Source organism: Amblyraja radiata, chromosome 38 (assembly GCF_010909765.2).
Source record: "Amblyraja radiata isolate CabotCenter1 chromosome 38, sAmbRad1.1.pri, whole genome shotgun sequence".
In the NCBI taxonomy this organism is placed as follows: domain Eukaryota; kingdom Metazoa; phylum Chordata; class Chondrichthyes; order Rajiformes; family Rajidae; genus Amblyraja; species Amblyraja radiata.
In genome coordinates, this window is record NC_045993.1 from 12,508,340 (window position 1) to 12,533,264 (window position 24,925).

The 24,925-nt window shown below is 49.7% G+C and overlaps 1 protein-coding gene across 2 annotated transcripts in view; it reads left to right on the forward strand.

Moving 5' to 3' along the window:
* Nucleotides 1-598: 598 nt before the first annotated feature.
* pick1 (protein interacting with PRKCA 1) overlaps nucleotides 599-24,925 on the forward strand; it is a 29,931-nt gene continuing 5,604 nt past the window's right edge. Inside the window, exons 1-11 of one of the 2 annotated variants that reach the window (XM_033013456.1) lie at nucleotides 599-704; nucleotides 5,328-5,404; nucleotides 6,972-7,083; nucleotides 8,450-8,578; nucleotides 9,652-9,718; nucleotides 11,233-11,322; nucleotides 13,609-13,662; nucleotides 15,793-15,855; nucleotides 19,110-19,243; nucleotides 21,598-21,690; nucleotides 23,772-23,822. In XM_033013456.1, the coding sequence (XP_032869347.1) occupies nucleotides 5,364-5,404; nucleotides 6,972-7,083; nucleotides 8,450-8,578; nucleotides 9,652-9,718; nucleotides 11,233-11,322; nucleotides 13,609-13,662; nucleotides 15,793-15,855; nucleotides 19,110-19,243; nucleotides 21,598-21,690; nucleotides 23,772-23,822 (834 nt within the window). In that variant the 5' untranslated portion in view covers nucleotides 599-704; nucleotides 5,328-5,363. The remainder of the gene's footprint in view (nucleotides 705-5,327; nucleotides 5,405-6,971; nucleotides 7,084-8,449; nucleotides 8,579-9,651; nucleotides 9,719-11,232; nucleotides 11,323-13,608; nucleotides 13,663-15,792; nucleotides 15,856-19,109; nucleotides 19,244-21,597; nucleotides 21,691-23,771; nucleotides 23,823-24,925) is intronic. The other variant, XM_033013457.1, reaches the window with a different exon arrangement.

Here is a 24,925-nt window from a genome sequence, read left to right on the forward strand (position 1 = left end):
GAATGCCCTCGTCTGCTCCTAATTGGTTTGGGTTTGGTGTAGGTCTTGTAGTCTATGTCGAGCTGACCATTTAACATTTAAAAAAACAGGTCAAACGGTGAGCTTCACGTCTGTCTTGGAGAGGGTTCCACCCCAGAGAATTCAGGAGTTTGGTGACACTCGCTTCTCTCTCATAGGTGTTAGTAACAAATCGAGCTATGGACACGTTCGATGGATGAAATGTTTTTATCTGTGTATGGGTCCCATGCTGCAACTGTGTAGTCGAAATGAGGTCTCAACTGAGAAACTTCAAATGGGTGTGAAGAAAGTTTCCAAAAGTTGTCTGTCCCCTCCCCAGTTGCTGCTTGCTGAGTTCCCCAGTGCGCTGAGTTTAGCTGCAGTTTCTAGCAAAGATTACTCTATGGTCTTTGGTTTCTAGTCCCTGTAAATCCCAAACTTGTATCTAAACTGTGTTCCCCTCGCTTCTTCACACGTGTGTCCCTGGCGGCTGCGCGTGGAGCGGTGACCGCAGCCTCTGCCAGTACTAAAGATGGCGGCCACCCTCTCAGAACAGTCAGTGCCGTCGCATGCTGGCAGGCGGCGAATCGCTGACCCTCGAGCCCGACCGCTTCCGGGGCGCCGGGCCGGAAGAGGACGTGAACGGACAATTTGCCACGTAGGTGACGTCATCTAAAACAACATTGGAACTACATCTGGGAAAGAAGGTGAAAATAAAGCGGGCCCGAGGGCCGAGTGGCCGGGGGGGGATGGCCACTGGGGGCTGGCATCCAGGGGTTGGGATCCAGGGTCTGAGATCCAGGGTCTAAGATCCAGGGTCTAAGTTCCGGGCGGTTAGGATCCAGTGGTCAAGATACAAGGGCTGGGATCCAGGGGCTGGGATCCATGGACTGGGATCGTGTGGATCCGATCCACTGGTTGGGATCCAGGGGTTGCCATCCAGGGGTTGAGATCCAGGGGTTGGGATCCAGGGGTTGCCATCCAGGGGTTGGCATCCAGGGTCTGAGATCCGGGTGTTAGGATCCAGTGGTCAAGATACAAGGGCTGGGATCCAGGGACTGGGATCGTGTGGATACGATCCACTGGTTGGGATCCAGTAGTTGACATCCACTGGTTGGGATCCAGGAGATGGGAATAGGGGTTGCGATCCATGGGAGTTGAGGACCAGAGGGCTGGAATTCCAGTAGTTCAGACCCAATGGTTGGGATTCAAGGGTCGGCATCCATGATAGTTGATGTCCAATGCCTGGGATCCAGGAGATGGGAATAGTGGTTGTGGTTGTGATCCATGAGAGTTGATGTCCAATGCCTGGGATCCAGTGGTTGGGATCCAGGGTTTAATATCCAGCCGTTGAGATTCAAGGGTTGGTATCCAATGGTAGTTGAGATCCATTGGAGTTGAGATCCACTGGGATGGGATCCATGAGATGACACCCAGGATCTGAGCTCCAGGGTTGGGATCCAGTGTTGGGGTCCATAGAATGGAATACAAGGGCTGGGATCCAGGCGTTTGGGTCCAAAGTCTGGAGTCTGGAGTCCAGGAGTTGGCATCCACAGTTTGTTCCAGTGGTTTGGGATCAAAGGGCTGGGATACAGTTTTTTTTTTAAATCCATGGTCTGTTACTGGACACAGAGATGATGGATTGTGGCAGAATGTTTGGCACCAGAGTTATCAGATTCTTTGAATGGACAAATTGTCAGTTAAGTAGTTTAGGCTTCTGGTCTGGTTTGGGATCAGTATAGATAGGGATTGAGATCTTTGTAAATAAAGTTGGCTTCCAAAGGGAAAAATTGTGTGAATAAAAAGGGTTGGGATGTGTGCCCTTAGAGATGTGCTTTGGATATGAAAGGGGCAAGATTGGAAGATAAATGTCTTGGAATATAGGAGGAGGTTAGGATTGTTGGGGAGAGAGAGTAAGATACAGTGAATGGAATATCAAGAAAAGGCCAACAATGATTGCATTTGAGTGCGTAGGAAGTATCTGCAGATGATTGTTTATATTGAAGGTAGACATTAAAATGCTGGAGTAACTCAGTGACAGGCAGCACCTCTGAAGAAAAGAAATAGGTGACATTTTGGGATGTACATTTCAGACTGAAGAAGGGTTCTGACCTGAAATGTCACCTATTCTTGTTCTCCAGAGATGCTGCCTGACCCGCTGAGTTACTCCAGCATTTTGTGTCTATTGCAATTGAGTGGGTTTATTATTCTAATAAGTATTAGGATTGAATTAGTATCTTGTATTTGTGCCTGTAAATAAAAACCAAGCATCTTTAGGAAGGGCACCAACCCAAAACATTGCCTGTCCATTTCCCTCCAAAGAGGCTGCCTGACCCGCTTCAGCAGTTCCTTCAGCAGTTTGTCTTGTAGTGTTTTGCTGAATATTCCAGCATTTGTAGTCTTGTACTCCCTTTTGTTAACGTCCTGTCCTCCCACAGTGAGGTATCTGGCAGAGGTGCTGCCTCACAAGTCCAGAGAGCCAGAGGTTCGATCCTAACCTCGGGAGTTGCCTGCGTGGAGTTTGTATATTCTTGCTATGACTTTGACTTCCCTTTCCACATGCCAATACCTGTGAAATTGGTCACTGTAAATTGGTCACTAGTATGAAGGTGATGGCAGCATCTGAGGAAAGGCAATGGCAGTATGTGGAGAATAAAATGGGATTAGTACCGGATGAATATAAATGCATACTCGATGGCCAGCATGGACTCAGGGGGCTGATTTCCATGCTGTGTGACTACATGCCTCTCTGTGTCTAGTTTTGTTTCCAGTCACTATTTTTTGAATCCCGACTTGCAATACATTTTGCAGCGTTCTTGCTTCTGTGAGTAAAGGCATGTCTCCGTGTGGAGGATTACACAGAGCTGTGTGCTCGCTGGTCAGCATGGATTTGGTGGGCGGAAGGACCTTTTGCTGTGTTATGACAGTGAAAAAGACACCAAATGCTGGAGTAACTCAGCATCTCTGGAGTACATGGACAGGCGACATTTTGGGTCGAGACCCTTCTTCAGACTGAAGAAAGATCTCGACCCGAAATGTCAGCTATCCATGTTTTCTAGAGATGCTGTCTGACTTGCTGAGTTACTCCATCCAGCACATTGTGTCCTAGTGTGTATTATACAGCATCTGCAGTTCTTTGTTTCTACACTATGATTCTGGCATCAGCTGAGGCTGTTGAGTGGAACTGATCCATTTGTGGCCTCTTCATCTGCATTCTGTCAGCGTGTGAACATGCTGGTGGTTTCCACACTAACACTAATGATGCCTATTATCCCCTCCCATCTCCCCTGCGGTGTTGACTTCACTTGCAGTGTTGATCAGCAGAAGCATCCTCCACCAAACATTAGCCAGTGTCTCCACGCCGCAGAATCTGACCCCTGCCCTTGGTGTGATCCCGTGAAGACCTCTTAAAGATAGGGCTCTTAAAGATAGCGGAGTCAGGGGATATGGGGAGAAGGCAGGAAAGGGGTACTGATTGGGGATGATCAGCCATGATCACATTGAATGGCAGTGCTGGCACGAAGGGCCGAATGGCCTCCTCCTGCACCTATTGTCCATTGTCTATTGCTGCGCCATGCTGCCGCCCAGTCTTTCGTAAGCACTTGCTGTTGAGTATCCCAACATTTCACTGTTATCCTGCTCCTCACTGGCTATTTGCGTCTGGATCTCTAAATCCAGGCCCATCATTTATTTTCCCCGGTCCTTTCATGCTGTCGCCTTTGCCCAGCACTGTGATCTCCTCCAGTGCTGCATCTCTCTGATTGCTAGTCTCCAAACCAGTACATTCTCAGTTTTAATCCATGTCCACCAGAGATGCCGCTGAGTTACTGCAACACCTTGTGTTCTACGCAGTTTAATCACTCAAACAAAGGCAGACCCACCCTCAGCCTCCCAGGCCCTGATCTTTGAATTTCTATTCAAAACCTCCCTGACACTTCTCCTCGACAAGTTTCTTAAAGACCAGGATCTATCGCTTTAAGATGATAGGGGCAAAGTTTACTGGAGATGTGCGGGGCGTGTTTTTTTTCACAGAGGGTGGTGGATGTATGGAACGCCCTGCCGTGGTAGTGGCAGGAGCGACAGGATGGCAGGACGTTCCTTTGGGAAGGAGGTGAGGAGGAATTTCTTTAGTCAGAGCGTGGTGAATCTGTGGAATTCTTTGCCACAGAAGGCTGTGGAGGCCAAGTCAGTGGATATTTTTAAGGCAGAGATAGATAGATTCTTGATTAGTACGGGTATCACGTTATGGGGAGGGCAGGAGAATGGGGTTAGGAGGGAGAGGTAGATCAGCCATGATAGAATGGCTGATGGGCCGAACGGCCTAATTCTACTATCACCTTATGATAGTGGCATTTAAGCGGTTTTTTAGATAGGCACATTGATATGCAGGGAATGGAGGGATATGGATTCCATGCAGGCGGAAGAGAATAGTTTAACTTGGACATCATTGTCAAAGGGCCTGTTCCTGTGCTGTAATCTTTTATGTTGAATGAGATTTTGGTCACTGGCTGAGGTACTCCATTAAGTTGACACAAGGAACGGCAGATGCTGGTTTACCAAAAGAAAACACAAAAATGCTGGAGTAACTCAGCATGTCAGGCAGCATCTCTGGAGAAAATGGATATGTGACTGTTTAAGGTCAGGACCGTTCTTCAGACTATCAGAAGGGTCCCAAACCGAAAAGTCACCTATCCCTGTTCCCCAGCGTTGCTACCGGACCGGTTGAATTAGACAATAGACAATAGGTGCAGGAGTAGGCCATTCGGCCCTTTGAGCCAGCACCGGATCATGGCTGATCATCCCCAATCAGTACCCTGTTCCTGCCTTCTCCCCATATCCCCTGAGTCCGCTATCTTTAAGAGCCCTATCTAGCTCTCTCTTGAAATTATCCATAGAACCGGCCTCCACCGAGGCAGAGAATTCCACAGACTCACAACTCTCTATGAGAAAAAGTGTTTCCTCATCTCCGTTCTAAATTGCTTTCCCCTTATTCTTAAACTGTGGCCCCTGGTTCTGGGCTCCCCCAACATCAGGAACATGTTTCCTGCCTCAAGCGTGTCCAAACCCTTAATAATTGAATATATTTCAATAAGATACCCTCTCATCCTTCTAAACTCCAGAGTGTACAAACCCAGCCGCTCCATTACTCCAGATACTTTGTGTTTTTCACTCATTAATTAGCTCAGTATCAGCTATTGGTGGATAATGTTCTTAAGAAACACTTTGGGATAATTTACTGTCTTTTGGGTGCTATATGAATGCAGTTATTGCCTGTGAGCAAGTATGGCAAAAAGTATCAATAATAAAACTGCCCAATATGTCCTCTGCAGTGACTGGAACCAGCAGGAGGTTGAGAGGAAGTTATCATGTACGGTGACATGGATTTTGAAATTGAAGAAGATAAATTGTGAGTAATCATCACTTAAAGTGAACCAGGGACTTTTCTAAATGTTTGCTGGTGGTTGCTGTGCAATTCCACCAGGTGGCGCTTTGATGACAGCCTCGCCTACAGTCTGTGTGTCCTTTTTTGTTATTTTTAGTGTGTTTTTAAAGTATGTGTTAATGTTCTCTGATTTGTTTTATGTTGTGGGTGGGTGGGTGGGCGGGGGGGGAGGGGGAAACTTTTTTTCAATCTCTTACCTTGCGATTGTTTTCCGGATCGTATCTCCGGTCGCTCTGCGGCCTAACATCCTGGAGCTGGCGGCCATGCTCTGGACTGACTTTGAGCCCCACCGCGGGGGCCGTGGACTTACCATCGGAGCTGATTCCTTGCCTGGGATCGACGCTCCAACTGCGGCCTGCGGACTTTAACATCAGGGAGCTCGCAGTCTCGGGTTGAGACCGGCGTCAAAAGTTTTGGAAGCTCCAAAACCGCATGACGTTCGACTAGCCCCGACCCGGGGTAGATCGCCCGGCGCGGGGGAGCTGAGATTCCCCCCCCCCCCCCCCCCCGCCCCGATGCAGGAGCTAGATCGCCCCAAGGAGGAGGCCCGCCACAGGTTACGGGAGTAAGATGGTCCCGTCAACGGTAGGCTCGAGGCCCCCGACCACTAGAAGACAAAGATGGGAGAGATTTAAATGTTTTCCGCCTTCCATCACAGTGAGGAATGCGGAGGAGTATAGGTATGGCAATACGGGACTGTTTGTAAGAAAGGAATTTCACTGTTTGCAATTTGCACATGTGACAATAAAAGCATCATTGAACCAGTGAAGTCACCCATTGATTGGAGTGGATGAGGGTGAGGGGGGGGAGGGAAATCACCCATTGATTCGAGTAGGTAAGGGGTGGGGGTGTGGTGTCACCCACTAATTCCAGGGGCATTATTTCACAGTTGTGGTGCAACGTAGAGTTGCTGCCTTACAGCGCCAATGATCCGGGGCGATCCTGACGACTGGTGCTATCTGTACGGAGTTTGCACGTTCTCTCTGTGACCATGTGGGTTTCCTTCAGGGGCTCTGGTTTCCTCCCACACTCCAAAGGCGTGCATGCTTGTAGGTTAATTGGCTTTGGTAAAAGATTATAAATTGTCCCAAGTGTGTTGGATAGTGCGAGTGTATGGGTGACCGCTGGTTGGCGTGGAGGACTCGATGGGCCGAAGGGCCTGTTTATGCTCTGCCTCTCTAAAGTCAAAAGTCTAAAGGCCCGTGAATTGATGCTTTATGGGACATGTTGAAAATCCAGCGGCGACCAGAACAAGGTACGACTCTTTGGGCCACCACTCACGACCATACAGGCTTCACACCGCGACATGTCGCCTGTATGGTCGTGAGTGGTCTCCTCAGTCGCCCAAAGAGTCGGAGCGTCTTTCTGGTGGACGCTGGATTTTCAACATATTGAACATTTTCGCCGCGCCTGCAACAACATATGGCGGGTGCCGGCAATCGCCGAAAAAGTCGCGTAAGTGGGACAGGCCCTTAAGTATTTCAAAAGTAAAGCAAACATATGTCAAGTTTTAACTTTGTCTTTTGCTCAGGGGCATTCCGACCGTGCCTGGGACAGTGACACTGAAAAAGGATTCCCAGAATTTAATTGGAATCAGCATCGGAGGAGGTGCGCAGTACTGTCCCTGTCTGTACATCGTGCAGGTGAGGAACCACAGGCAACATCTCCTGCTGCACAATCAGCCGTCTCTCACAGCTGGGTCACACTCACTCCCCTCTCTACGCTGGCCTCATCAGCTCACGTTCGCCACTTGGTTTCCTCAGTTAGCCACTTTCCCGTTGGGATTTGTAAATGAAAGATACTTTATTGTCACATGTGACACGGCACAGTGATAAACAATAGACAATAGGTGCAGGAGTAGGTCACTCGGCCCTTCGAGCCATCACCGCCATTCAATGTGATCATCCCCAATCAGTACCCTGTTCCTGCCTTCTCCCCATATCCCCTGACTCCGCTATCTTTAAGAACCCTATCTAGCTCTCTCTTGAAATTATCCAGAGAACAGGCCTTCACAGCCCTCTGAGGCAGAGAATTCCACACTCACCACTCTCTGTGAGAAAAAGTGTTTCCTCGTCTCCGTTCTAAATGGCTTACTCCTTATTCGTAAACTGCGGCACCTGGTTCTGTACTCCCCCAACATCGAGAACATGTTTCCTGCCTCTAGCGTGTCCAAACCGTTAATAATATTATATGTTTCAATAAGATCCCCTCTCATTCTTCTATACCTAATGTGATATATCTAAGGTATGCAAAGAGTGGCCACACCGAAAGAGCACTAACATAGTATTCCATGTTACCCAAACCATTTTTAACACATTCCACTGATCCACTGATCCACTACTGCTCTCATCCACCCTAGCACTTGATCCACTTGTTCCTGATCCACTCCAGGTCTGATCCACTCTCACTCTTGATCCACTCCAGCTCCCGATCCACCTGAACCTTTGCCTCCGATTCACTCCAGCTCCGGATTCACACTTGCTCCTGATCCACTCCGGCTCCTGATCCACTCCGGCTCCTGATCCACTCCAGCTCCTAATTCACACTTGCTCCTGATCCACTCCAGCTCCTGATCCACTCCGGCTCTTGATCCACTCCAGCTCCTGATCCACTCCAGTTCCTGATTCACACTTGCTCCTGATCCACTCCCGCTCCTGATCCACTCCAGCTCCTGATTCACACTTGCTCCTGATCCACTCCCGCTCCTGATCCACTCCAGCTCAGATCCATGCTTGCTGTCCCTCCACTCCGCCAGCCCTCCTGCTCCGCTCCGCTTTACTCCGGCTCCGATCCGCCTGTACTCCGGCCCCGCTCCGCCTGTACTCCGGCTTCACTCCGCCTGTGCTCCAGCTCCGCCTGTACTCCAGCTCCGCTCCACCTGTACTCCAGCTCCGCTCCACCTGTACTCCAGCTCCGCTACGCCTGTAATCCGGCTCCACTCCGCCTGTACTCCGGCGCTGCTCCAGCTGACCATGCTGAGCGGCCGCTGACCTGCGTTTCTGCGGGCAGGTTTTCGACAACACTCCGGCCGCTCTGGACGGGACGCTGGCCGCGGGCGACGAGATCGTCGGAGTGACGGGGAAATCGGTGAAGGGGAAGACCAAAGTGGAGGTGGCCAAGATGATTCAGACTGTGAAGGTGAGGGGGGGGGGGGGAGGGGGGGTGGGGAGTGTGGATCGCAGTGGTGTTGGCAATGGGAGTGGGTTGCCCGACATGCTGGGGGATCGAGAGGTGGCTTGGGAGGGAGGTCAGTAAAGCCCGCTGGTGTGGCAGAGAGGAGGCTGTACTGAACTGGGTGGGTGAGGCGAGTTCGAGGGGGTGGCTGAGGCTGAGTGGATGGAAGCGGATCCGGATTGAATACAATCACTTGAATTTAGGGTGGCAGGGTGGCGCAGCGGTAGAGCTGCTGCCTTACAGCGCTAGAGACCCAGGCTCGATCCTGACTACCGGTGCTATCTGTATGGAGTTTGTACGTTCTCCCCCTGACCGCGTGGGTTTTCTCCAGGTGCTCCGGTTTCCTCCCGCACTCCAAAGATGTACAGACTTGTAGGCTAATTGGCTTGGTATAATTGTGAATTGTCCCTAGTGTGTGTAGGATAGTGCTAGTGTGCAGGGATCGCTGGTCGGCGTGGACTCGGTGGGCCATACCCTCTCTTCTCCCACCGTCCCCTCTCCTCGCGTCCGGCGTCACCGCCTCCCCCCTCTCCGCTCTCTGGTGTTGGGGGGACCGGCAGGGGCCGGACAATCTTTACATTTACCAAGCCAGTTAACCTACAAACCTGTACGTCTTTGGCGTGTGGGAGGAAACCGAAAATCTCGGAGAAAACCCACGCAGGTCACGAGGAGAACGTACGAACTCCGTACAGACAATGCATGTGACCGTGTGGGTATTTTCCGGGTGCTCCAGTTTCCTCCTGCACTCCAAAGACGTCCGTTTGCAGGACTGCCCATTTCCCTGTCATCAGTCTGAAGAAGGGTCTCGACCCGAAACGTCTGCCTGACCCGCGGAGTTACTCCAGTATTTTGTGTCTACCTTTGATTGAAACCAGCATGTGCAGTTCTTTCCTACACGTCAATGGAAGAGAGGTTGGTTCGTGGGATGGTCTGGGCTGTGTCCACAATTCCTTGCCGTTCTCCACTGTGCATTCCAATAGCATTTTAGTAAATGTCATCTATTTAAATTTTTCATCTATTCTATTAATGTCCGCAAGGGAGAAGTTACGATTCATTACAATAAACTCCAGGCTGATCCGAAGCAAGGCAAAACCTTAGACATCGGTAAGTGGTGATATCTGTTCAGAATGCCAATGTAAACGTCTATGTATTCCCTGTCCACCCTTCGCCCTGGCATCGTCTGCCACCCATACCCTTCCTGCTGTGTTCACCCTACCCTTAACCTCACGTAGGGAGCTGCACCACGTATGATGACGGTGGCATGCTGTGGTTTAGAGCCCCCCCTGGTTGTGGGGCTCTGGTTTTGAACCACTTGTCGTATTTGCGGACAAGTGGTTCTCCTTGGCAGAAGGTTTGGGCTTCATCTGTTTGCGTAATAATATTTTTACTGTGTAGTGTGTATCCGGACCTAAGACGTCACCTATCCATCTCCTCCACAGATGCTATTTGACCCGCTGAGTTACTCCAGCACTTTGTGTTCTCCGCTCTATACCTTCAACACCGTCTGTTCTATCTGGCTCAGAAATAGAGCTATTTAAACTCTGCCATCGCATAATTGTGGGGGAATAATTTATCGTTACAGATGATTCATATTTTACATGTTTCTGACTTTTTTACCCATGATTCCACTTTCTGTAGTCCAGTGTTGCTTTCCCTCGCCATTGCTCGCTCCAAGTTGGAATTTGACAGCTTCCTTCTCCATCCGTCCTCGGTGTTTGAGATCCCTGGTGTTCACTCGGCTGCTGAGCATTTTTACCCTGGCGGAGTCGCTGCCTGTTTCTGGCAAGCTGCGGCAGAACCGTTTTAAGAGTTAGAGTTTAGTTTATTGTTACGTGTACCTCGGTACAGTGAAAAGCCTCTGTCGCGTGCTAACCAGCCGGCAGAAAGACAATTCCTCATTACAATGCAGCCATCCACAGCGTACAGATACATGACAAAGGGAATAATATGAATATGAATGCAAGGATAAAGTCAGTACAGTCCGATCAAAGATTGTCCAATGGTCTCCAATGAGGCAGACAAAAGTGCTGGAGAAACTCAGCGGGTGCAGCAGCATCTATGGAGCGAAGGAAATAGGCAACGTTTCGGGCCGAAACCCTTCTTCAGTCTCCAATGAGGTAAATGAGAAGTCAGGACCGCTCTCTAGTTGGTGATACTAGGATGGTTCAGTTGCCTGATAACAGCTGGGATGAAACTGTCCCTGAATCTGGAGGTGTGTGTTTTCACATTTCTGTACCTCTTTCCTGACGGGAGAGGGGAGAAGACGGAGTGAGACTTGTCATAGATTATGCTGGTGGCCTTGCCAAAGCAGCGTGCAGTGTAGATGGAGTCGGTGGAAAGGTTTACATCATCTGCCCATTCCATTCACATCCTGAAACATCGTCTATCCATGTTCTCCAGAGATGCTGCCTGACCCGCTGACTTCCTCCAGCACTTTGTTCTTCTTCTGCTCAAGATGCCAGCATCTGCAGTCTCCTGTGTCTCCTCGGTCCAGTTAATGGTGGCCGGTTGCTGCCGGCAGTCGGCCGATCCCTCATAGGACAACTCAGTTCTACTCGACGAAGTCAGGGAGGTGGTGTGATATGTTCGACGCTGACGGGCTGCTTTGTGTTTTGCAGTTCTGAAGAAGGTTAAACATCGACTGGTGGAGAACATGAGTTCGGGAACGGCGGATGCTCTGGGTCTGAGCCGGGCCATTCTGTGTAACGGTGAGTGAGGCAGAGCGTGGGGGGGTGGGGGGGTGCTCAGGGAAACAGCCAGTGGTGTAGGAAGCAACTGCAGATGCTGGGTTATACAAAAGATAGACATAAAACACTGGAGTAACACAGCGGGTCAGGTAGCATCTCTGGAGAGAAGGAATAGGCGACATTCTGGGACCGAAACTGCCTGAGATGCTGCCTGACCCGCTGAGTTTAGTTTAGAGATGCAGCACGGAAACTGGCCCTCCAGCCCACCGATTCCGTGCCGACCAGCGAACCCCGCACACTAACCCTATCCTACACACACTGGAGACGATTTACAATTTTACCAAGCCAATTAACCTACAAACCTGTCCATCTTTGAAGTGTGGGGGGAAATCCAGAGCACCCAGAGAAAACCTACCTAGTTCACGGGGAGAACATATAAACTCCATACCAACATGGGCAGTCACGGTGGTGCAGCGGTAGAGTTGCTGCCTTACAGCAAAATGCAATGCCAGAGACCCGGGTTCGATCCCGACTACGGGTGCTGTCTGTATGGAGTTTGTATGTTCTCCCCGTGATCTGCGTGGGTTTTCTTCGAGATCTTCAGATTCCTCCCACACTCCAAAGACGTACAGGTTTGTAGGTTGATTGGCTTGATAAAAATGTAAAATTGTCCAAGTTGGCGATATGCAGAGTACTGCCCTGCCGACTACAAAATTCAGAAGGTTCAGATGGTTCAAACAGCACCCGAAGTCGGGATCGAACCCAGGTCTCTGGCGCTGTAAGGCAGCAACTCTACCGCTGTGCCACCGTGTCGCTCCAGCATTTTGTGCCAATGATGGAATCTGGGTCACAATGTGACAGGGGCACATTAGAGATAGGAGTAGGCCATTCGGCCCTTCTCATGCCTGCTTCTCCATTCAAAAAGACCATGATGATCCTTTACCCTTGTGCCAGTTTCCTGTATCCACCCTGTGTCCCTTAATACAGGTGGTTCTGCAGTAACACAACAGTTGCATTCCCCCCTAAAAAACTCCTATTATAGAAAAATCATGTTATAAAGCCCATTGTGAAAATGGGGGGAAGGATTAGAGGGTGGAGTGTTTCATACTGGCGATAACAAAGTTATTGTTCCCACAGAATATAAAAAAATAAAGGTCCTTTCAATGGCAATAAGTTGATTTTTGTTACTACAAGCTAAAAATACTAAGGGCTGTATGTTACATTGTTTAATAGAGCATCATTGCACGAGCGTCAATAGAAGTAATCGCTTGTCAATTCCCATGGCCTTTCACGGTGAAACTGACATTAAGAGGCAATGGTGTCTGGGTACAACAGACAGGTTGCACGGAAACAGTTGTTTTCCCCCCTATACTGTTTAAATCTAGGACAGCTTTTTTTCTGCTTGTCAATTTCCAGAGTAACTTTTAAGTTGTCCTCTGGTTTCCGATCAAAATCGCATTATAACCAATTTGGCCCGCATAATAGAAATAGTGTTCCCTAATTCCCCACACTTGATATCCAACTTGTTGTAGCAAAACTGCCTCTATCCAAAGGTTCACTGATTTCTGGGAGTGAGCCCAAGGAGAGGGTAGACTGAGGTGGTTGTTGAGGGTTAATCGAGACTCGCAGCACAGAAGGAGTACATTCAGGCCATGTCTGTGCCCATTGACACAGAGCTCCGCTGCCTCATCCAACCTTCTAGCATAAAACCCACAGCCCTACAGAGATGAGGGAGCGAAACTGGGATTTAGTCGGGGAGTGAGAACAAGTTGGAAAAGGTTGTAGAGAAGATTTACAAGGATGTTGCCAGGACTCGAGGGTCTGAGCAATAGGGAGAGGTTGAACAGGCTGAGACCCCATTCCTTGGAGCGTAGTATTTAGTACGGGTGTTAGAGGTTATGGGAAGAAGGCAGGAGAATGGGGTTAAGAGGGAAAGGCAGGTCAGCCATGGTTGAATGGCGGAGTAGACTTGATGGGCCGAATGGCCTAATTCTTCTCCTATCAAATATGATCCTATGACTCTTAACAGAATTTATTATGTTTGATTGATGAGACTAAGGGAGTGACACCGGGACTCGATTCAGGGTTAATTGGGGAGTGGAGGATTATTCAAGGTTAATGGGAGAGTGACTGTGGGTTTCATGCAGAGCTGGAAGGGCTTGAGGGCCCTGGATGGGGTTGAGGGCCCTGGATGGGGTTGAGGGCCCTGGAAGGGGTTGAGGGCCCTGGAAGGGCTTGAGGGCGTGGGCTATTCCAGTTTAAGTGGGAAAGTTCAACCTGACGTCTCCTGAATGCCCTTTCTTCCAGACGGACTGGTGAAGAAACTGGAGGAGCTGGAGAGGACGGCGGAGCTGTACAAAGGTATCGGGGGCCGGAGGGGAGGGTGGGGGAAGGCAGACAGCAAGGATCAGTGGTGGGGAGGAGGCTGAGAGGGGGTGAGGGTGCGTCAGGGGACGGTGGGGTTGTGCTGCTGGAAGGTTAACGTATAAACCATGTTTTTTTAGCGTCAGTTAGAAGACAGCTGAGTGTGGGTTGTGGACGTGGGCAATGTGTAAGCATGGGTGCCGGGAATGTGGGTGCAGGTTTGCCCTGGGTGCCGGGGATGTGGGTGCTGGGAATGTGGGTGCCGGGTGCGCATGTGAGGTGTACGAGTGCTGGCTGTGTGGTGCCAAGGTCTGTGGGTGCCACGGGTGGGAGTGTTGGGGTACTCGTGGTGGTGGGGGAGGAGGGGGTGTGGTGTGAGAGCCGGGTGTGGTGAAGGGGAGAGAGATGGCGTGGCATGGGGAGAGAGTGGGGGCACACTGGGTGGGGGAGTGGGGCCCGGTGGGTGAAGGAGATAGTGGGTGCTGGTAGGGAGGGTGTGGGGGAGATCTTTCCTGGTCCGAGAACACTAACGCAATTATCAAAAAAGCTCATCAGCGCCTCTACTTCCTAAGAAGATTACGGAGAGTCGGATTGTCAAGGAAGACTCTCTCTAACTTCTACAGGTGCACAGTCGAGAGCATGCTGACCGGTTGCATCGTGGCTTGGTTCGGCAATTTGAGCGCCCTGGAGAGGAAAAGACTCCAAAAAGTAGTAAACACTGCCCAGTCCATCATCGGCTCTGACCTTCCTTCCATCGAGGGGATTTATCGCAGTCGCTGCCTCAAAAAGGCTGGCAGTATCATCAAAGACCCACACCATCCTGGCCACACACTCATCTCCCTGCTACCTTCAGGTAGAAGGTACAGGAGCCTGAAGACTGCAACAACCAGGTTCAGGAATAGCTACTTCCCCTCAGCCATCAGGCTATGAAACCTGGCTCGGACAAAACTCTGATTATTAGCAACCACTTTCTGTTATTTGCACTACCAGTTTATTTATTCATGTGTGTATATATTTATATCATGGTATATGGACACATTTATCTGTTTTGTAGTAAATGCCTACTATTTTCTGTGTGCTTACGCAAAGCAAGAATTTCATTGTCCTATACAGGGACACATGACAATAAACTCACTTGAACTTGAACTTGAGTGTGGGGGCTGCTGGCGAGAGCAAGGCATGGACAACTGACTTCGCCAGAGCTTTGCTTGGATCTTTACCCCTGTGCCAAAGCCTGGCTGAGTCGCTGAGAGAACAAAGATGGGCCATTGGGGACAACACTGAACACTTTCTATCTTAGTCCGCGCCCTATCCATGGTGACTCAAGATTCATTATTCAAGAGAGTTTATTGTCATGTGTCCCTGATAGGACAGTGAAATTCTTGCTTTGCTTCAGCACAACAGAACATAGTAGGCATTGACTACAGAACAGATCAGTGTGTCCATGTACCATTGTATAAATATATACACACATAAATAAATAAACTGATAAAGTGCAAATAAACAGATAATGGGCTATTAAAGGTCAGAGTTTTGTCCGAGCCGAGTTTGATAGCCTGATGGTTGTGGGGAAGTAGCTATTCCTGAACCTGGTCGTTGCAGTCTTCAGGCTTCTGTACCTTCTACCTGAAAGTAGCAAAGGAGATGAGTGTGTGGCCAGGATGGTGTGGGTCCTTGATGATACTGCCAGCCTTTTGAGGCAGCGACTGTAATAGATCCCCTCGACGGCAGGGAGGTCAGAGCCGATGATGGACTGGGCAGTGTTTACTATTTTTTGTAGTCTTTTCCGCTCCTGGGCGCTCAAGTTGCCGAACCAAGCCACGATGCAACCGGTCAGCATGCACTCTACTGAGCACCTGTAGAAGTTAGAGAGAGTCCTCCTTGACAAACCGACTCTCCGTAATCTTCTCAGGAAGTAGAGGCGCTGATGTGCTTTCTTAATAATTGTTTACGATGGGCAAAAACAAAGACTTTCACTGTGATGTCACGTGCGATATAGTATCAATCAATCAGTGGGGAGGAAGAAGGAGCGGTTTTAAGAGCTGATTGTTCCAGAGCTCAGGAAGGAAAGACTTCAAGCTCTCTGTTCAACGTGCTAAAATGTTTCCCATTTCCCACGCACGGCAGGGATGATGGAACACACAAAGAGGCTGCTGAGAGCATTCTTCGAACTGTCACAGACACACAGAGGTAACCCTGCCGCTCGTTGTGTGTTTATCCGTCGCTTGGTCCACTCTACAGCTGTGCTGCCCACAGACTGGCAGACCTCTATGGGTACCTTCCTCGGGGCTCCGGTTGATCAGCGGGCATTTACCCTGCCAGTCTGCTCCATGTACCTCCATTCTGTTTACCCTCCCTGGCGTACTGCCACCCACCCAACGCACTGCCCCAGTGAGATGATACACTTCAGGGCTATAATGGGAGAGGCTTGTGCCGTGCCTGTCACAGGACATGCAGAGCGCAGCACAGGAATAGGCCCTTCGGCCCACAATGTCTGTGCTGATACCATGACACCAAGGTAAACTAATCTCCTCTGCCCACACATGATCCATATCCCTCCATTACCTGTATTCCCATGTGTCCATCTTTTAATACAACTATTGTATATCTGCCTCCACCACCACCAATCCAGGCACCCACCACCCTTGGTAAAAAGACTTTGTCAAATCAAGTTTATTCGCAACATACGCATACGAGATGTGCAGTGAAATGAAAAGTGGCCATGCTTGTGGATTGTGCAAAAAGACTATAAAACAGAATGGAATTACATATTTGTGGGAGAAAAAAAAGAAGAAACAGCAATTTAAAAAGACACCACACAACAGTAAATTGGTTCAGTAAGTTAGTCCCTGGTGAGATAGGAGTTTACAGTCCTAATGGTCTCTGGGAAGAAACTCCTTCTCATCCTCTCTGTTTTCACAGCATGGCAACGGAGGCGTTTGCCTGACCGTAGCAGCTGGAACAGTCCGTTGCAGGGGTGGAAGGGGTCCCCCATGATCTTGTTGGCCCTGGATTTGCACCTTCTGATGTATAGTTCCTGCAGGGGGGCGAGTGTAGTTCCCATAGTGCGTTCGGCTGAACGCACTACTCTCTGCAGAGCCTTCTTGTCCTGGGCAGAGCAGTTCCCAAACCCCATCAGATAAATCGGTAAATACAGGTGTCAGGGGTTATGGGGACAAGGCAGGAGAATGGGGTTGAGCGGGAAAGACAGATCAGCCAGGATTGAATGGCGGAGCGGACTTGATGGGCTGAAAGGTCTAATTCTGCTCCTAGAACTAATGAACATGAAGCGATGCCGTCTAGTTTTTGACATTTCCACCCTGGGGAAAAGTTCTACCATATCTACACCTCTCATTATTCAATATACCTATCAGGTCTCCCCATCAACTCCAGCGTTGCAGAGAAAACAAACCAAGTCTGTCCAACCTCTCCGTGTAGCTAATGCCCCCTCATCAGGGTAGTATGGAATGGTGTGGGTAGACTAGCTGAATGTGGCCGAGAAAGATTCCCAGCCTGGAGACGAAAACCTGAGGCAACGGTCGGTTAAAGAGAGATTTAATAGAGGAAGTTAAGTGGTGGTGAATCTCTGGAACTCTCTGCCACAGAGGGTAGTTGAGGCCAGTTCATTGGCTATATTTAAGAGGGAGTTAGATGTGGCCCTTGTGGCTAAGGGGATCAGAGGGTATGGAGAGAAGGCAGGTACGGGATACTGAGTTGAATGATCAGCCATGATCATATTGAATGGCGGTGCAGGCTCGAAGGGCCGAATGGCCTACTCCTGCACCTAATTTCTATGTTTCTATGTCTAAGTTACGAGGGGATTCAATCAAGTACAGTACCTCCCCGTGTCATAGACAATAGGTGCAGGAGTAGGCCATTCGGCCCTTCGAGCCAGCACCGCCATTCAATATGATCATAGCTGATCATCCACAATCAGTACCCCGTTCCTGCCATCTCTCCATATCCCTTAACTGTGTACATGGGCGCAGCCGTAGAGGTGCTGACTTAAAGCGCCAGGGCCATAGGTTCTATCCTGACTACGAGCACTGTCTGTACGGAGTTTGTACATTCTCCCCGTGATCGCATGTGGTTTCTCCGGGTGCTACGGTTTCCTACCGCACTCCCAAGATGTGCAGGTTTGTAGGTTAATTGACTTCTATAAATTATAAATTGTCCCCAGAGTGTAGGATAGTGCACTGGGTGAACGCTGGTCGGCACGGACTCGGTGGGCTGAAGGACCTGTTCCCACTGTATCTCTAAAGCTATGATCCACCATCCTCAGTCCCTAACTTACGTTCCTGAGGACTGTCTGAGGAACCTACAAACTCCACGCAGACAGCACCCGTAGTGTGGATCGAACCTGGGACTCTAGCGCTGCAAGACAGCAACTCTACCGCTGCCCCACTGTGCTGTCCCCAAGTGGCGGAGACCTAGTCTCAGCCATTCCACCTCCAGTAAAGGCAGGAAGTCTACCGCTCTAACCTGATGCCATTAATTGAAAGTAAATGCAGGAGAGACAGAAGGAATGATTTATACAGTGAGTTGTTTTGGTCGGGTCATGCTCTCTAGGGCAGTGGATGAAACCTAAATATTTAGCTCAGAGATGGCATGGACTAGATGGGCTGAAGGGCCTGTTTCCATGCTGTGCAGCTATGACTGAGGATAAATTGGATTTGGGCAGGGACAAGGGTTTAGGACTATCTTAGTTTAGTTTAGAGATACAGCGCAGAAACAGGCCCTTCGGCCCACCGAGTCCATGCTGTCCAGCGATCCCCGTACACTAGCACTATCCTACACACTAGGGACAATTATAATTCTTACCAAACCCAATTCATGTAAAAACCTGCAGGTCTTTGGAGTGTGGGAGGAAACTGGAGCACCCGGAGAAAACCCACGCAGGTCACGGGTACAAACAGTGTCCGTAGTCGGGATCGAACCCGGGTCTCTGGTGCTGTAAGGCAGCAACTCCACTGCTACGCCAACCGTGCCGTGCCCGACTAATCCGGTAATTGCTGCACCGAGCCGGCACGGGGACACAGGCGACACTGGTTTGGCTTCAGTTCCCCAACGGGAGCCCGTGCCAAGGGTTTGCTGCTGCTTCTGGCACTGAGCAGTCATAGAGTCATACAGCCCTCCGGCCCAACTTGCCCACACCGACCAACATGCACCATCTACACTAGTCCCACCTGCCTGCATTTGGCCCATATCCCTCTTAACCTATCCTATCCATGTACCTGTCTAAATGTTTCTTAATCCTGATAGTTCCTGCCTCAAGTACCTCCTCTGGCAGCTTGTTCCATACAATCCTCCACCTTATGTTCAGAAAAAGCGGCCCCTCGGGTTCCTATTCAATCTTTCCCCCCAACCCCCCTCACATTAAATCTATGTTCTCTTCTTCTCGATTCCCCAGCTCTGGGTAAAAGCAGTGTTTTGGTTTGTTTCAGCGTTTGGCGACGTGTTCTCGGTGATCGGGGTGAGGGAGCCACAGGCAGCCGCCTGCGAGGCGTTCGTCAAGTTTGCCGAAGCTCACCGGAACATCGAGAAGTTTGGCATCCGCCTCCTGAAAACAGTGAAACCCGTGAGTCTCGGCCGCGGCAGCCAATGACAGCCCGTTCACAAATGATAGGAGCAGAATTAGGCCATTCGGCCCATCAGGTCTACCCCGCCATTCAATCATGGCTGATCTATCTCCCTCTTAACACCATTCTCCCCTCCTGCGTTCTCCCCATAACCTCCGACACCCGTACTAATCCAGTTGCTGTTCCATCTCCGCTCAGTGAAGGAGCACAGTGATTACGGGGGTTTAGATCCAGTTTGGCTGAAATGTGTATGAACTAGTGGTTTGGGAGTCAGGTGGAGGCAGATTACCAGCTGCAACCTCCTCTGGCATGGCGGAGCAGGCTACAAGTGGCACATAGGCTGACTCCTGCTCATTCACAGTGGGGAGCATGGTGACTGGTATGTGCGAGGGGCAGAAACTACCGAAGGCAGGGTCTCGACCCGAAACATCACCCATTCCTTCCCTCTAGAGATGCTGACTGTCCCGCTGAGTTACTCCAGCATTTTGTGTCTACCTTCGGTTTAAACCAGCATCTGCAGTTCCTTCCTACACATACTGACTGGTCGCATCATGGCCTGGGTCGGTAACTCGAACACTCAAACCACAGTGTGGCACAGTTTTTTTTTTCAATCAAAAATATTTATTCAAATATTAAAATAGTATTTACTACACAATAAAACAAAACAGGACCCACCACCATAGTACAAGACAAAACAAATATATGAAACATAGAAACATAGAAATTAGGTGCAGGAGTAGGCCATTCGGCCCTTCGAGCCTGCACCGCCATTCAATTTGATCATGGCTGATCATCCAACTCAGTATCCTGTACCTGCCTTCTCTCCATACCCCCTGATCCCTTTAGCCACAAGGGCCACATCTAACTGTATGAAGTAAACTACTATACAACTTTGTTACAATCCTTGTCCAGGATGCATTCATAGAAACATAGAAAATAGGTGCAGGAGGAGGCCATTCGGCCCTTTGGGCCAGCACCGCCATTCATTGTGATCATGGCTGATCGTCCCCTATCAATAACCCGTGCCTGCCTTCTCCCCATATCCCTTGACTCCACTAGCCCCTCGACCTGTATCTAACTCTCTCTTAAATCCATCCAGTGACTGGGCCTCCACTGCCCTCTGTGGCAGGGAATTTCATAAATTCACAACTCTCTGGGTGAAAAAGTTTTTTCTCACCTCAGTCTTAAATGACCTCCCCTTTATTCTAAGACTGTGGCCCCTGGTTCTGGACTCGCCCAACATTGGGAACATTTTTCCTGCATCTAGCTTGTCCAGTCCTTTTATAATTTTATATGTTTCTATAAGATATCCCCTCATCCTTCTAAACTCCAGTGAATACAAGCCTAGTCTTTTCAATCTTTCCTCATATGACAGTCCCGCCATCCCAGGGATCAATCTCGTGAACCTATTCAAACCCCCTCGGTGCCCAGCGGTCCCCGGAAAATCCCCCAGGGCGCCCGTGGATAGCGCGTAGTCCCTTTCTAGTGCCACCCGGGTGCGGACGTAACCCCGGAAAAGGGGCAGGCAGCCGGCTCGGGCAGAGCCTTTTTCCGCCTGGCGCCTCAGTGTGGCACAGCGGCACAGTTGTCGCCAAAGATCCTATAGCGAGCAAGATAGACCACTCGACGAAAAAGACGTAGTACGGTCATGGGCAGATTCATGGGTAATTTTCGGCCCCATTTCCGTAACCGGCTTCCGTCTCCGCACCAAAGATCCCGTAGCGGAGCAAAGATACTAGTGCGGAGACGGAAGCCGGTTACAGAAACATCCTCGTAAAAATCTACTCCTCATTTGGTAAAAATCTTCTCCTCATTTTCAGAATTTAAATTTATTAACACAAACTGTTCCCCCGCAACGTTGATCACACTGCGAGTCGGGTCGGGTTACTGAAATGGATGAAAGAAAGACCCACGTTCCGCTCCGTTGCGTACTGCACGTCAGCCCATTGCATTTAGCACTAGTGGTCTATCTTGCTCCGTATAGGATCTTTGGTTGTCGCCTTACAGCGACAGGGTTCAATCCTGCCCTCGGGTGCTGTTTGCACGGAGTTTGCACGTTCTCCCTGTGACGGCATGGGTTTTCCCCAAGCGCTCTGGTCCCCCCCCCCCCCCAAGTTCCGACAAGACATGCGGGTTTGTAGGTTTAATTGGATTCTGTAAAATTGTCCCTAGTGTGTAGGATAGAGCAATTGTGCGGGAGTCTGTTGGTCGAGGTGGACTCAGTGACAGCAGGGCGTGTTGTCACACTGTACCACTAAACTCAACTCAACTAAACTGACACTAAAATTAAAACTAAATGTAAAAACAAAGGAAGCTGCAGAAACTGAGTAACGGCTGTTGTGTGGTTTTGCAGATGCTGAGTGATTTGAACACGTATCTGAACAAGGCCATTCCTGACACCAAACTCACCATCAAGAAGTACCTCGATGTCAAGTTTGAATATTTGGTATGTACTCTCTGAAGGTTTGGATGGACACCACTCCTCAGTCCTGACTCCAACTGTTCCCGATTCCCTTCTCTTCACAGTGGCGCTGCCTCACAGCGCCAGAAACCGGAGTTCAATCCTGACCTCGGGTGCTGTCTGTGTGGAGTTTGCATGTTCTCCCCATGGATTTCTCCCAGGTGCTCCGGTTTCCTCTTTGAGATGTGGGTTTATAGACTAATTGGCCTTTAAGGGCGGCACAGAGGCGCTATGATGCAGTTGCCACCTCACAGTGCTAGAGACACGGGTTTGATCCTGACTACGGGTGCTCTCTGTGTGGAGTTTGCACGTTTTCCCTGGGACTGCATGGGTTTTCTCCGGGTGCTCCAAACTGGATGATTGCTTCACTGAACACCTTTGCTCAGTCCGCCTGGACCTACCTGATCTCCCGGTTGCTAAACACTTTAATTCTACTTCCCATTTCCACATTGACATTTCTGTCCTAGGTTAAGCGCAAATAGGAGGAACAGCATCTCATATTCCGTGTGGGCAGCTTTCAGCCCAGGGGTATGAATATTGAATTCTCTAACTTCAAGTAACCCTGGCATTTCTCCCTTTCTCTCCATCCCTCCCCCACCCAAGTTGCACCAGCTTCTCGTTTTCACCCAACAAACAGCTAACAATGGCCTGTTTCTTTTATTATAGATACTTGTTTCTATATCTTTCATTCATTTTTCTTTATCACTCTACATCATCGTCTATTTCTCTCATTTCCCTTTCCTGTGCCTTTCAGTCTGAAGAAGGGTCTCGACCCGAAACGTCACCCATTCCTTCTCTCCAGAGATGCTGCCTGTCCCGCTGAGTTACTCCAGCTTTTTGTGTCTATCTCCCTGTAAACATTTCCTATCTCTGCAACAGCTATCTATAAAAGGCTGCCCCTCTGCTTCCTATTAAATTTCACCACTCTCACCTTAAACCTATCCTCTCTAATTCTTGATTCTCCCGCTCTGGGTAAAAGAGTCTATGCTGTCTTCCATACTAGTCCCCTCTTAATTTTATCCATCTCTATAATATCGCCCCTCATCTTCCTGAGCTCCTAGGAAATAAGTCCCATCCTGCCCAACCTCGCCCTACAGCTCAGTCCCACGAGTCATGGCAACATTTAGTTTAGTTTAGTTTAGAGATACAGCGCGGAAACAGGCCCTTCGGCCCACCGGGACCGTGCCGACCAGCGATCCCCGCACATTAACACTATCCTACACCCGCTAGGGACAATTTTTACATTTACCAAACTAATTAACCCACAAATCTGTACGCCTTTGGAGTGTGGGAGGAATCCGAAGATCTTGGAGAAAATCCACGCAGATCACGTGGAGAGCGTACATACTCCGTACAGACAGCACCCGTAGTCGGGATCGAACCTGGGTCTCCGGCGCTGCATTCGCTGTGAGGCAGCAACTCTACCGCTGCGCCACCGTGACATCCTCATAAATCTTTACTGCACTCTTTCCTGTTTCATGACGACCAAGAAAGGGTGGATGCCATAATGGCCCGTTGTTGGTTGGGGAAGAGCTAATAACGAAGAGACTCAGGGATGCAAACAGTGGAACTTAGTAGGATAACTAGAGTGGGGAGAGAAGGGATGCAAGTGTAACTTGACATTAGAGAAATCAACATTCATACCGCTGGGTTGTAAGATGCCCAAGTAAAATATGCCTGTAGTCTCACTCTGACAGTGGAGGAGGCCCAGGACTTAAAGGTGAATATGTGAATGGGAATGGGAGTTAAAATGTTTGGCAACACGGAGTTCACACAGGCCAAGACGGACTGAGCGTAGGTGTTCAGCGAGACGATCGCCCAGTCTGCGCTTGGTCTTGCCGATGTATGGAGCCCACAAGGACAACCATGGATATAAATCAGGTCGACCGTGACATTCTCTCTGCAGTTCAAGGGTTGTCCTTTGCTGAAAGCACAAGTGAAATGTTAATGTTGTTCAGATGTTCAGCCTGCTTGGAAGTGCCTGGGATAAGTTGTGAAAAATGCTTGTGGTGAGCTGCCGTGCTCCCTAACACTCTCTCTCTCTCTCTCTCCCTCCTTTCATCCAGTCTTACTGCCTGAAGGTGAAGGAGATGGATGATGAAGAGTACAGCTGCATTGTGAGTGATGGTGGTGGGGTGTGTGGGGGGGAGGCGGGGCATAGGTGAGGGGGTGGTGAGGAAGGGTGTGGGTGAGGGGTGTGGGTGATTGGGGGTGGGTGTGGGGGCGTGGGTGAGGGGGGGTTGGGGGTGGGGACGTGGATGAGGTGGGCATGGGTGAGGGGGGCGTGAATGGGGGGATGTGGGTGAGAAGGGGGTGGGGGGGCTATGGCTATCAGGTCTGTCACTCTTAGCAGCTGGGGCTGAGGGAAGCTGGTTAGGGTTCGGAGTGGGAATGAGTCAAAGGCAGACCATCATCGACAACTTCTACACTGAGCTCTCGTCAGCTCGGGATGGGTGTCAGTTTATTATTATCCGCCACTTTTCAGCCCACTCTCCCAACCTGTCCAAGGCCATCTGCAGACTCCCTACTTTCTCTACACTACCTGCCCATCCACCTTTCTTCATATCATCTGCAAACTTGGCCACAAATCCTTTAATTCCCTTATCCAAATCATTAACATACAATGTGAAACGTAGCGGTCTCAGCATTGCCCCTGCAGAACTCCGCTAGTCACTGGCAGGCAACCTGAAAAAGCCCCCTTTATTGCCACTCTTTGCCATTTGCCATCCAGCCAACCTGCTATCTGTGCTAGTATCTGTCCTCTGATACCTTGGGCTCTCATTTTCCTCAGCAGCCTCACGTGCAGCATCTTATCAAGACCTTCTGAAAATCTAGGTAAACAATAAACAATAGGTGCAGGAGTAGGCCATTCGACCCTTCGAGCCAGCACCGCCATTCAATGTGATCATGGCTGATTATCCCCAATCAGTACCCCGTTCCTGTCTTCTCCCCATATCCCCTGACTGCCATCTTTAAGAGCCCTATCTAGCTCTCTCTTGAAAGTATCCAGAAAACCAGCCTCTGAGGCAGAGAATTCCACTGACTCACAACTCTCTGTGAGAAAAGTGTTTCCTCGTCTCTGTTCTAAATGGGGTGCTTACCCCTTATTCTTAAACTGGGGCCCCTGGTTCTGGACTCCCCCAACATCGGGAACATGTTTCCTGCCTCTAGCGTGTCCAAACCCTTAATAATCTTATATGTTTCAATAAGATATCCTCTC